A 14,490-nucleotide genomic window follows, 5' to 3' on the forward strand; every position below is an offset into this window, starting at 1 on the left:
CTGAACGCTGCCTCTTTAAAATCATTAGCTGTAGTGCAGTTGCGTGTGAGTTCGCAACTGCGAACCAGAAAAGTATTGTGTTTTGATAAAGTTAAAATGTTTTTAAAAAGCTATAAAATGCTATTCCATGTTTGACTAAATCATTAAAAGAGTTTCCTTTCTATTGTCTATCCGGGGTTTATAGGGATTTTAAGAAGTAATTAATAAGTTTCTTCTTGAGTAATTAAATTACTTTTCAGACAGAGTAATTAGAAAAGTATTTTAAATACAACATTGATGATGTAATTAGTAATTAATTACTTTTTTGAAGAAACTTACCCAACACTGGTCCAATGTTGCCAATCCAATAAATGTTCTGAAAAGAATTAGAAAAAAAGAAAAATTATTCAGAAATGTTAAAACTGCAACCAACTGCATTCTAATCTGCATTAGTCAAGGTGTTTCCATCACCATATATGTTGTCAGCTTAAGCATTATCACTGTAAAATGTGCATTTAACACAATTGCAGTGCAAGTGTGATCAATTTGAATATAGTAGAAATTTTTATCACATGTGCTGTAGCTTTCCAGGCTACTCTGTAGCTCCAAAGTGCTGTACATAGTATACAAAATCAATAATTAAAATACAAATGGACAAACAACACAACAAAACACATCATCAGTAATAATCCTCATCATTGATAAAAAATACTTATGACAAGTTAAAACGCCAGAGAATACAGATGTAATTTTAGGCGACTCTTAAAGATACCTAATGTAGAGGACGATCTAACCTCGAAGGGAAACATATTCCATAGTCTTGGACCAGTGACAGCAAATGCACGGTCTCCTTTTGATTTAAAATGTACTCTTGGGATCACTAATAAAAATTAAAAATGTGCTTTCTTTTCACCTCATTTTTAAAGGCTCAACTGCAGACAACAGACAAGCTATTCTTCATGATTACACAGAAACCAGCCACAGACTGAAGAACAAATTAAAACGGGACTACAAGTGGATATTCATTGGTAATTCACAAACGGGTCAAAAGAAAAACTTGAACAATATTTACACTGATTTATATGTGGTGGAGAATGAGACTGGAGGAAGAGAAAATAACCACGAGGTGATACAGATCGATTTTAATCAAAAACAAAGTAATGCCAAGGACACACCAATCCAGTGCAATAATATTTTTAAAGTCCATGAGCATCAACAAAACAAAAAGGTAATGACGTTGGGGATCGCAGGGGTAGGAAAAACTGTGTCTGTCAATAAATTCATCCTTGACTGGGTTGAAGGAAAAGAAAATCTGGATATAGCCTTCATTTTTCCGCTGCCATTCCGTCAGCTAAACCTGATTACAGAGAACTGCAGTCTCATGGAACTGCTTAACAAACACTTCTTTAATGATCCTAAAGAACTGCCCTCTCTTCCTGAAGATGATGGTAAGGTCTTGTTCATTTTTGATGGGCTGGATGAATGTCGCTTACCTTTGAACTTTAAAGAGGGTGACAGAATTACAGATGTTCACAAAATAACAACAGTGAGTAAGATAATAACAAACCTTATCAAGACAGACCTGCTTCCCTCTGCTCTCATCTGGATCACATCCAGACCAGCAGCAGCCAGTCTGATACCCCGAAAATTAATTGATCAAATGACTGAAGTGCGAGGATTTAACAATGAACAGAAAGAGCAATACTTCATCAAAAACAGCGGTTCTGAGGTTTCTGAAAACATCATCCGTCACATCAAGAAATCCAGGAGTCTGTACATCCTGTGCCACATTCCTATCTTCTGCTGGATCTCTCTCACTGTTCTTCAGCCTCTACTGGCTCAAGAGAGCAATGACAAAACACCTACAACTCTCACAGGGATGTACACAAGCTTCTTAATTTCTCAGCAACAACAAATGGAAGAAAAATACTGTGATGATCCTGAAGCCAATGCAATGCATTTTGATCAGATTATTCTGAAGCTTGGGAAACTGGCCTTTCAACAGCTGGAGAAAGGAAACCTGATTTTCTACAAAGAAGATCTTGAGGAATGTGGACTAGATGTCAGTGAAGGGTCTGTCTACTCTGGGTTATGTACTCGAATGTTTCAGGAGGAAAAAGCTGTTTCAGCAAGAAACGTTTACAGCTTTGTACATCTCAGCATCCAGGAATTTCTTGCTGCTCTTTATGTGTTTTTGATTAACAGAGACAAGAATGAAAACCCATTTCTTGAATCCTGGACAGAAAAATTAACATGGAAATTCTCCAAAAAGCCACTGTTTAAACTTCATAAGACTGCAGTCAACAAGGCTTTAGAAAGCAAGAATGGACACCTGGATCTTTTCCTTCGGTTCCTCCTGGGTCTTTCACTGGAGTCCAATCAGAGTGACCTGAAGGATCTACTGCCAGGACTGGAACTGAAAACGGAGGGCATTAAAGACACTGCTAACTATATCAAAAAGAAGATACAGAAGGAGAAATCAGTAGAGAGGACCATCAATCTCTTCTACTGTCTGAGTGAACTAAAAGATGACTTTGTGGAGGAAATCCAGGAGAATCTGAGCTCAGGAAAACTTTCAGCACAGAATCTCTCCTCCGCTCAGTGGTCTGGTCTGGTGTTTGTGCTCCTCATGTCAGAAGAGACACAAGAGATGTTTGAACTGCAGAAATACAGAGGATCTGATGAAGCAGTGATGAGACTGCTCCCAGTGATAAAAAACACCAGAAAAGCACTGTAATAATCATTTTACAATCATTTACATACACTGTTAGTCACATTAATTGGGCCTTTATTTTACACAGGTGATTTGATGGTCAAGACTGTTTAAAATGAATAAATGCAAATGCATCAATGTATGTGATAATATTAAATTAAGGGTGTAACGATACACTCAACTTACAATTTTAATACATATTGTGATACTGGGTTCATGAGACAATATGTTTCATGATGTTTTGAACAAAATTAAAAAAGGAAACTGAAATTCAAATAACATTTATTTCCAAAACATTAACAATTTTCAACAACTTTATTGTACATACAACATACAATATTTCAAGATTGAATTGAACCTTCTGTATCTAAATTAACAATTGACTAGGTGATTCACTGAACAATAATAAAGCAACAAGCCCCGAGAAGCAGAGGTTAGAAGTGCTATAACAGCTAAAGAGCGTTGTAAAACCCCTTAGCTGTTATAAATTCACTGTAAACCACGGCTTATGCTTTTATAAAACCACACAATGCAAATATTAAAGCCAAAAAAATTATCAATGCAACTTTCATGAAGTAAAATAGATAAAAGGCTTACTTCCAATGGACAATTAGTCCCTGACCATGAACAGCAACAGAAGTTACATTTATTACATAATTAGATGGCAGCAAAGATTGTCTTTTTGAGTGAGTCACTCATTCGCAAAGACTTTTATATTGAAACTTGTTGTGAACACGGAACGAGACACAAATGACAAATGTTTTGACTAGTGCTATCAGTGTCAGCAGGGCACAGGTGAATGAACAATATCAATTGAGAATATACAGTTTACATTGCTAAGTGGTTGCTAAGGTTGTTGTGAAGTGATACAGAACCATTGGGTAAAACAGTCAGAGCCGTGTTTTATTGTGTTTTTATAAGAATCAAGGACTGGAACTAACCATTTTATGAAACTGCATTTTAACATGAAATTAGAATTAGGATAGCTGAAACCTAAAAAAGAACCTATTAAAGCAGTAAAACAATGGTGACATCAGAATAAACATATTCATGATTCTGAACCTGAAAATACAGAATTAGACATATAAATAATGTAAGCCCTGTTTTACAGGTGAAATCAGACATTTGGCATTATTAGGACCGACAAATATTGCCCCATTTCATTATAATCAGATTCAAATACTCAAAGTTAAATGTAGTGTTGTTACTGAATCTATGTTAGAATATCTTTCATTTATTCTAATGCAGTACACTCAAGCTTAATGCAGGCATTCGCTGAATCTCTTTTACACAGACAAGCCACCCATGCAGATTATACTCTTACATGATATGTATAAATAATCTAAAAAGCTTTGAATCTTCATTCTTTTAAAACTAAAACACAATGCTTTCACTTGGAGGAGTGCTACTTTAAAAGATGTTTGCACTTTCACTTTTAAGAGAGCCCCTTCAGTGCACATGCTCTTCAGATGATGAGTTAATCACAAAGCGTGTCAAAATTATTATTCCCAAACTTTATTCATTCATCCAAAAATTAAAATGTAATTTAATTCTTAATTTACTCACTTCATTTCATTTTCATGTGTCATGCACATACATATATTTGAACACATCTGTGTTTACTACAGTATGTGCGTTTTAAATCTGTTCATCATATAAATGCCAATGCATCATCAGATAAGCTGGGTCAGGCATCAAACCTGAGTTTTACCCATTTTATTATTCTTAATTTTATCATAAATTAAAGAAACCTAAAATACTACTTATTTTATAAAGAGACATTTTAGCTCTGCTTGCATCACTTAATTATCTGTGCTCCAGTTGCATTAATATTGCATTACTATTGTTTTGTTCTTTGCACAGGCTGCAGTGCTGTAATCTCACTTTTCATTGTTGTAAGAGTTTGTCTTCAGCTCTACAATCCTCAATTTCTTTCCTGAGAGAGTTGGACCTGAATAACAATGACCTGCAGGATTCAGGAGTGAAGCTTCTTTCTGATGTGCTGAAGAGTCCAAACTGTCAGCTGGAGATACTGAGGTAGATGGTTTTAAAATAATCAGCAAAATACTATCAATAAATTATTTTGTCACAGAATGTGGCATCTGCTCTCAATATAATTACAGAACAAAAGACAAAACAACATTTGCTGGAATGAGATTTTTTTTCCATATTTGTACAGATGTCCATATTGTCGTTGAGAAGTATGACCGATGTGAACAGCAAAAGTCCTATTTAAAGTGTTTCAGAATGGCTTGATTAAAAAGTAAATTAGTGTTTAGCTCCAGCCTGCTCCAAAACACCTGCCTAAGTCTAGTAAACCTGAAGACTTTGATTAGTGGGATCAGATGTGTTTAATTAGGGTGGAGCTATACACCCTAATTCAAAACAACAAAACTGAATTTTTTAGTTACTGAAAATTAATATTTACGTTTTTTACACAGTTACAAATAAATGATACCTGGTGAACTGCTGAGAATAGGTATAAATTGTCAAGTCATGTGGACTGTTGCTGTGTGTGTCTGTAGGCTGTCTGGCTGTATGGTGACAGAGGAAGGCTGTGGTTATGTGTCTTCAGCTCTGAGTTCAAACCCCTCACACCTGAGAGAGTTGGATCTGAGCTACAATCACCCGGGAGATTCAGGAGTCAAGCATCTTAATGAAAAACTGAAGGATCCAAACTGCACACTGGACAAACTCAAGTAAGAGTAAAGCAGTAAGAGTTTTGATTAAACAACTCCAAAAACAGCATTAAGTAGTTCCAGGATCTGATCAGCTTCACACCAAGGAGGCTTATTTATTCTGAACACAATGGTAACTTTCATCTTTGGTGAAACAATGAACAGTGCATGATTATGATTCAGGCAGCATTAAGGGTCATAAATCAGATTGGAACCATAACAGTCAAAATATTTAATCCAGTTGTATCTGGTTGAAGATCAGATTCATCACGCCAGTATGAAAATGGTTTTGTTGAGGATCTGTGCAACAGGCTGTCATGTCGATGATGCTCTCACAGTGGATAGTTGACACCATCAAGCTGACATTTCAAGAAAGCATTGTAGTCGTGTCTAGGCACAGGTCCTCCATCTGATCTGGATACGGCCATGTGTGTGTGTGTGTGTAATCATCATCTTTGAAGAAATTCTCTGGTTAAATGTTACAAAAGAATTAGAAATGTTACATTAAGAATTATGCCAGATTTACCATACAGGGCAAATTAGCATGAGAGTGCAATTCCAAAAAAAAAGCGTCAATGGGAGTATACGAGCTTATGGGACGCTCAAGGGGGTTCAGGTGTAGTGCACCAAAGATGGGGTGTGTGTGTTTCCGGTAAGAGAAACAGGAGAGGGAATCTCAGTTTAACTCGTTTAATCAAGGATGTTTGTATATGTTACTTCACACATGTGGTCTATAATAAACAGAAAAGAAATAAGGAAAACAGTTGTAAATATATCAGAAAATTGACAAACATTCAGTTATTAAGTAATATTAATTAACATACATAGTTTAACTGCGTGCTGATTATATTAATAAATAATTAAATAAACAATGAAAAAACAGATCGCATGATTGTTGTGAATGCTCAATATTGCAAAGAAATTATGCAATGTCTTCAATTTCAACATTTTCAAAAAACACTGAACAAACCGGGCGATATGCAACCAGTAAGTGAACATAATATCCATACTTCACTGGAAAAACACTTATTTTCAAGATCAAAGTCTGATATGAAAACACCCTAGTTTCACTTTGTGACGCAGTTTCAAATGCACTCAATCCACGGGCAAATATCAACATTCAGAACGACAATATCAATCACAAAGTTAGAATACAGTTGAAAACTCACCAGCAATCATTCACGCACAGGAGAAAACATATACAAAATGGAATAAACAGTCCAGCCAGCCTGATTCATATTCGTGATTTAGCTGCCGATTCTGCACGTCCACGCCCTGAATGAGCTGCGTATATTACATACCACTAGGGGGCGAGTTAGGGCTTTCTCACAGGGAGTGAAACATTCTTTGGGTGATATACTGATGTCATGCAAATAAAAGAACCCAGACGCAGCCAGATAATTTCCATAGTAACCAACATAATCTACCTTACATAATCAATATAATCATAATCTAGTAAATAATAGCACTATACCAGTAAATTGACAAGCGCAAACCTTAGTTCTTAAATCTTTATTTAAATCTTTATTTACTCTTTCCATAAATTTTGCGTCTGATAGGGAAACACCCACAAATGCATATGCAATAAGGTAAGCCACAAAAATAACAGTGTCCATGCCTGTTTAGTGCTAATTTCTCACTGCCTGTCTGCCTGACAGTAGTTTTTTAATGTCAAAAGTGGGTTTGTGCTGCCGCAAGCTGTTAGTAAATCTGGCCCTTAATCTTATAAAATGAAATCTTATACCAATACCACCACCTAGTAGTGAGAAATAGTACATACATTAAAAGACATTCAGTTACTATTATGTGTAACATATAGATATACGCAAAAATACAGTATTATAATACAGTATTATTCATGCCGCAATGCATGCTGGGAGTCATGGATGAGTTTTGTTCTCTGCTGGTACCCAGCATGCATCGCGTCATCAGGGTTAGGAAGGTTACTTTTAGAATGTATTTCATTACAGATTACAAAATACATGCTTTAAAAAGTAATCTGTAAGGTATTTCGCATTCAAACGCATCTCTTGTTGATGCTATAGAAAATCTAACTTCCAAAATTTACATTTTTGCCATTCAGCTAAGAGAAAACTCGGCCATAGTAACTAATATCAGCAGACTAGTAGAGCTGAATGCTACTGAAATCAAAAAGTGTAAAGTCAAGGTACAAGACATGGAAAAAGAAATGCCTCATCTCGTGAAGGGAAACGAGGAGTTGAAAGAAAGAGTCACGGAGTTAGAGAGTTACAAGAGGTGCTGGAATCTTAAAATACATGGTCTGAAAGAAAGAGACGAAAATACCCAAGATATGTAGTGACATATTTATATAAATTAGATTTGGTACATTATTATGGTCAAAATGACATTGTACTTCAACAAAAATAGTTTACAGCTCCCTTTATCAGTCCATTCAAATGTTACATACACAATATGGTGTGATAAACCAAAAATAAATAAATAAACTAACATTAAACAAAGGGCGCAGCCTGCACAATCTACTCTTCTTTGATTGTCTCGTTAAGGTGACACAGAAGTGCGTTCCAAAAAGAGTTTTTTTTACCCCTACACCCTTCATCCCTTCGAAGCTCTCACTCTGGAGGGTAAACCCTTTGAAAGGATCAGGGCATAGGGATGAGTCCTTCTGAATGGAACGCAGGGGTTGTCAAGAGCATCCTGTCCAAGCTAGCGCCGCAATGGGAGACGTCGATGGAATCGACTGTTGATACTGTTTACCGCATCGGGAGAAAAGAAGGTGGCAGAGATCGCCAAACTATCATCCAAAAAATGATCAATTCACCATGCGATTCCACCGGAATTCCTTCTGGAAATTTGAAGTGAATCCCCAAGTCATTCTCCTCAAAAAAGACTTTTGCAAAGGCTCGTGCAGCTGCATGGCCGAAGATGGAGTAAGCCAGGGTGGCAAGACAGAACGTTTACTACAGAGGATACATCCTTTTGTCCAATCTGTAGTCACATTTTCAAAACTGTACACACATTTAGCAGAACATCCATCTGTTGTGATCATATCATTAACACATTTCATGTAATTTTTACACAAAATACAGTCAATTAACACATTTCTAAAATACTTAAATTTTCTTTTCAGACAAGCTTACCCCACACCAAAATCATAGATCTTTCTCATCTTATTTACAAATTCTAAAAGTATTGAAAAATATATAAAACACATACGGAAACAATGTGAGTAAACAAGACCTCGCAATGGGTGTGAGGATGTGAGTGGCTTAAATAGTCCAGATAATGTGCTGCAGCTGGGTGTGGTGATTAGCGATTGGTGGAGTAAGTGCAGGTGATTGCCAGGGAGGATGATGAGAATTGAGACACCACTGTTTTCTAATGCAGGTGTTTTTCATTGCTCAATGTAAAATGTAATTTTTACTGTAAATATTTGGTAGTCCCCAATAATTAGAAATGGCCAAATGGCCCAATATTTAAAATTCTTGCACTGCTCTGCTGCCCTTCATTACAGCACTCTGCGTGTTGTTAGGATGACAAAAAGGTTTAATAGTTAAATTTTTTTTGTCTGGTCTGCTTTAGCATCTAAGAGCGCTCGTCAATGTCCAGATGATTGAGATGGCCAATCAAATTAAAGTAGGCGGGGTTTATGTTCTCTTTTCACTCGTGCCCATTCTTCACAGCAAAAAATGTGTCCTTGCTCTGGATATACAACCATTAATGGACATCTTTGATTTTAATTAGGAAAAAACTATATGAGGCTGGATTGTGGCTTGTTAGCAATTGTAAAAAACTGTGTTTTAACTGTGCTGTCCTGTTAACAGGACATCAAAAGTGGAAAAAGCTGGTAAAAATTCACATGTAGGCACAAACTGACAACCAATCACTCCTTTCAGATGTCATTAGAAACTGTAATCAATAATTAGATTAATCGCCTACAGTCACTGCACTGCTGTGTATCTGTGTATCTGGAAATATCTGAAATCATTGTGGGACATTTTTTGGTCTCCATGAGGAAACCAGCTGATATATCATACAGAATCATGTTTATTGAAAATGTAAAACATGTGATGGTAGATTTACGGTAGAGTTAGTGTAAGAGGAGAGAATATACAGTTTGTACAGTATAAAAACCATTACGTCTATGACTGATTGTGTCTGTGTGTGTTTTCCAGTGTGGATCATGGAGGAGAGAACTGGATTACACCAGGACTACGGAAATGTACGTCTACACACACACACACACACACACACACACACACACACACACTCTCATACAGACACACACATATTACAGAAATATTATAATCCTATTTTATCTGTTTGGTAACCATGGCAACTTCAGTTAGAATCTCATTTAGGACAAACTCTGTTATAGAAATGACATTTCTTAAATGTATTATTATTATTATTATTATTATTGGTTGCTTTGCAACAGACCTGAGAGTTGAGTACCGAACTCAAGATTTCCTAATAACTACAGATGAGATTCTGTAAGATAAGAGAAGAATCCTGAATCAAGTTAGTTTTTTTCAATTGCTAACAAGCGTTTACCAATACTTAAAGAACTTTTTCTAAACTCTTAACACAGCAACACACATTCATCACACAATTAGCCAAATAGTTAATTTTTCTGCCCAAAAACCATATTTTGTTAAATAAACACAAACTCTACATTTCAAAACGTTAAAAACCTTTTTCAACACATACTAACTCTATCAAAACACAGCAAACCTGATTTGAAATAGCGTCATTCTGTCAAAACATAGCACTAGTTTTCTATCCAACATGAACATATAGTCTATCAAAGCAATGACTGTCAAAATACTAACAGTTGATGGCATTATGAAAACTGCATTACTGTCATGTTTCAGTTCTACCTGCAGAAAATATGAAATCCATATTTTTTTATAATTCAGTTTCCTTTTCCTTTTTTTTTGTTCCTTTGTGTTGAATGTGTGCTCTGTCTTGACAACAGAAGTGAATGAGGCTTTACATTATAGAATGTACAGTAGAAAAAAGAGAAGATGAAGAAAGTAACAGAATTGATCAGGGCAGACACTGGTCACATGGTGAACTTCAGTTAAAATCTCTTTCTGGGGTGTGTGGTGTTGATGGTGCCCATAGAGGGTGGGATGTTGTCCCCTTTGGTAGTTAGTGCCCTACACAGACCACATATTCTGCATATATGGAACAATGGTAGAGGAATCATTGTAGTAAAATCATTAAGTGAAGCTTTTACTGAAATGAAACATGAAACTGCTGCCATTGATCAACAACAAATCCAACATACATGGCCTTTGGTTACTGTTGAAGCTTTTTTTCCTCATCACAGAATAAAAAGTATAAAAGGTAATTGTGACTATCTCACAATTCTATTTATTTATTTATTTTGCAATTATAAGTTTATATCTCACAATTTTGACTATTTCCTCAGAATTGTGAGATATACAGTTCTATAGGAATTAGGAGAGAAAAAAGCCAGAATTGTGAGATAAAAAGTCATGATTACATTTTTTTATGTTCTATTCATGGCAGAAATAAGCTTTCATAGGTTCATCATGTGTAAAGGGGAAAACCATAGAGATGCACAATCCAGCACACATTCTTCCTCCTCTCCCATTCCTCTTGTCCTGATCCAACTTCTCCTTCATCTGTTCCTCTCCCTTACCCAGACATTATTTCTCTCTTTCTCTCTGCTCCTCTGTGTTGTTCTTCATCCACACTGAACAAATCCAATTCAAAGAGTCGTATTTCACTGTGTATCCATGTAATGACACCTGACTGTGCCTCCAACTGAGACTGGAATCTATTTCTCAATATTTCAGTGATCTGCTAATTAAAAAGGTTTATCAATTGTTTCAGTATTTGTTTTATATATTTTTTAAATATTTTTGAGCTGATGTTGTTGCAGTATAGGTTTTATACTATATTTAATGTTTGTAACATTCAGTCTTCATTTCTGACTTGCTGTGTTTAAGCATTTGTAAATAAGATCAGAAAGATCCATTTTGGTAAGAAAAAAAGTGTTAGCAATTGAAATAAACTGTAATATTTGCTTCTGTAATACAAATTTGTGAAAAATCCTAAATTAACTGGTCAGATCTGAACTGAAGATAGAAAGTTTCTGTAATAAATGATACAATGATGTGTTTCATTTCCATCAGATTCCCATCAGCTCACTCTGGATCTGAACACAGTGAATAAATTCCTTCGTCTGTCTGAGAGGAACAGAGTGATTACTGTCACTAACACACCGCAGCCGTATCTTGATCATCCAGACAGATTTGATGATGTGTGGCAGGTGTTGTGTAGAGAGAGTGTGTGTGATCGACGCTGTTACTGGGAGATTGAGAGTAGTGGGAAATCTGTGTCTATATCAGTGTCATATAAGAGCATCAGGAGAAAGGGAGTGGGTGATGAGTGTGAGTTTGGACGTAATGATCAGTCCTGGAGTTTGTTCTGCTCTCCTGACAGTTATTCATTCAGACACAATAAAATAGTGACTGATCTCCCTGTAAAGCCCATCAGCAGTAGAATAGGGGTGTATGTGGATCACAGAGCAGGAACTCTGTCCTTCTACAGCGTCTCTGGAGACACAATGAGCCTCATCCACACAGTCCAGACCACATTCACTCAACCGCTCTATCCTGGGTTTATGGTTGGTTATAAACCGCTCTATCCTGGGTTTGGGGGTTATATTGGATCATCAGTGAAACTGTGTTGATGAATCAGAACAGACTGTAGAGAGATTCTACCCATAATGCTTAGAGCTCATGATAAATCAGTGACTGTCACACTTGACTAGATGATCGAAGATAAGAGTGTTGATGCAGAAAGACGATGAACACTTTTGTTTACAGTATTTTTCAACACGTCTCAAAAGAAACATTTATCTCAAGTCACAAACACCTTTGCCATAATATTGTGTTTTTGGATATATCATAACCACACAGTTATTCAGAACCTAAAGCGCTTCTTTCATGAGCTCCTGTGATCATTTGGGGTGTCACACATACGGCCCGTGGGATGATTTGAACTATAATAATAATAAAATATAGAGATGCACTAGTCCACTGGTCATAAATCCAAAAGTTTTTTAGTGTTATTTTTGGTCAATTTTTATTCCGGGCTGGCAAACAAGGTGCTTTGTAATAATTTCCTAAAATGTAATTTGTGTGGAAATATTTACGATGTCTGTAAACAGGAAGTTAACACAGGTGAACGGACACAAAGAGGAGAACAGATGCGCCACAGAGAAAATACTGTACATACACAAGCTCACTGTTCGCTAAATATAGGAAGAATAATATAAATATTGAACTGATATGTTGATATAAATGTGTCTCTGAAGGGAACTGTCTTCAGAAAAGTTTTGATGGTTTTTCCTTTTATCTCCGTTTAAAGTATTTATAAGTATCTATTTATCGATGCAGTGCTGCTCTGTGTACAGTGTAGGTGCATCACTAATAAAAAAATAAAGCATATAAAAATGTAATATTTTTTTCGCTGTAAAAACAAATGCAGTTTTAATCAGCAGTGTAATAGTTTCCTTGAGATTCCTTTAAATATCTGAATTTATAGAAGAAAAACTGCATATAAATGATTTTAGAAGACTTTTATTTTGAAACTCATCATTAGACAGTCCTGACTCTGTGTGAGTGACACTCTGAGGTGATGTACTATCATTTTGAACTGAAACTAGACTGTGGAAACAAATTCCTTTAAATATACATCTGAATTTATAAAAGAAAAACAGCATATACATGATTTTAGAAGACTTTTACTTTGAAACTCATCATCAGACAGTCCTGACTCTGTGTGAGTGACACTCTGAGGTAATGTACTATCATTCTGAACTGAAACTAGCCTGTGGAAACAGATTCCTTTAAATATACATTTGAATTTATAGAAGAAAAACAGCATGTAAATGATTTTAGAAGGCTTTTATTTTGAAGTTAATCATCTGTCATTGTGTGAGTGAAATATGTTGTTTGGCTTGATTAATGTGGGTAAAAATACTGTAAAAGAGATTTATCTTATAAATCTGTTACTTCTTTCATAAACAGTTTCACATTTCTTCACATTTTTAAGGTGTAATTTCAACAACATTGTGTTACGATCTCTGTATCTGAAAATACAAAAGTGTGGAAAACATTGTAAATAAAATTCTTATTGTGCTTATGTTCTAGATTCACCATGAGCTTTTTTTTTAATGTTGTTTACTTTTGATATTTTTATTATTACTACTACTATTATTAATATTTTATTTATTATTATTGTTATTAGTGGTAATAGTAACATTTTAGTTAATTATCATTATTAATGTATTTATTATGATTAGATTGATTAGATTTTCCCTTTATTGATTAATAATTACTCTGTTATGTTGTAATGTATTTGTTCTTTCATTTCATGTGAATGTATTTTCAGAAACGGCCTCATTTCAAACACTGTATTTCCTTTCAGCGATAAGTAAACACATAAATATTGGTAAATACATTTATAATGAGTGATGTTCATGTTTTCATGTTTTCTGTGCAAATGTTAGAGTTACTAATCTGTAACATTAACTTTTTTTTCTTTCTTTTTTTATTGAACATCAAAACAAAATATACATTTACAATGGCATTAACAAAAATAGTTAAATGACTATCAAGCCAGGCACATATCAGTTAAATAAATATTAGTGGTGGGCATAGATTACTTTTTTTAATCTAGATTAATCTCACTGTAATCTTGGAATTAATCTAGATTAATCTAGATTAAAATGGCTCATTTGAAACAACATTGATTCTCATGTTCATTCATGTTTATTTGATGCTATAAATGGACTAGTAGTAAGAGATGATCGGTTTACGAGCCTCTTGAGCTGAGGCGCTACAGCAATCTGTCATGACTTTTTTTACAGTCTATGGTCATGACACATTAAAGAGCAACAAAACGGTTTTTATTGTTTGAATAAACGTTAACGCCGATAACGGCCCACCACTAATAAATATTAATAAAAGAAAATTACATATAATTTAAAATAATAATATAGTTTTTCTCAATTGCTAAAACACTAAAACCCATTGTCTGAACAAAGTTCTCAGTTGCCTGACCTCATTTAGCTAATTGTGCAGTCTGTTGTCAATACCT

At 35.2% G+C, this 14,490-nt stretch overlaps 1 protein-coding gene across 4 annotated transcripts in view; it reads left to right on the forward strand.

Moving 5' to 3' along the window:
- LOC137024692 (NACHT, LRR and PYD domains-containing protein 3-like) overlaps nucleotides 1–13,542 on the forward strand; it is a 28,846-nt gene extending 15,304 nt beyond the window's left edge. For all 4 annotated transcript variants that reach the window (XM_067392509.1, XM_067392510.1, XM_067392508.1 and 1 more), the window contains 5 exons: nucleotides 906–2,712; nucleotides 4,556–4,729; nucleotides 5,218–5,391; nucleotides 9,525–9,571; nucleotides 11,517–13,542. In XM_067392509.1, coding sequence (XP_067248610.1) covers nucleotides 906–2,712; nucleotides 4,556–4,729; nucleotides 5,218–5,391; nucleotides 9,525–9,571; nucleotides 11,517–12,076 — 2,762 coding nt within the window. In that variant the 3' untranslated portion in view covers nucleotides 12,077–13,542. The remainder of the gene's footprint in view (nucleotides 1–905; nucleotides 2,713–4,555; nucleotides 4,730–5,217; nucleotides 5,392–9,524; nucleotides 9,572–11,516) is intronic.
- The last annotated feature ends 948 nt before the right edge of the window (nucleotides 13,543–14,490 follow it).

Source organism: Chanodichthys erythropterus, chromosome 8 (genome assembly GCF_024489055.1).
Source record: "Chanodichthys erythropterus isolate Z2021 chromosome 8, ASM2448905v1, whole genome shotgun sequence".
In the NCBI taxonomy this organism is placed as follows: domain Eukaryota; kingdom Metazoa; phylum Chordata; class Actinopteri; order Cypriniformes; family Xenocyprididae; genus Chanodichthys; species Chanodichthys erythropterus.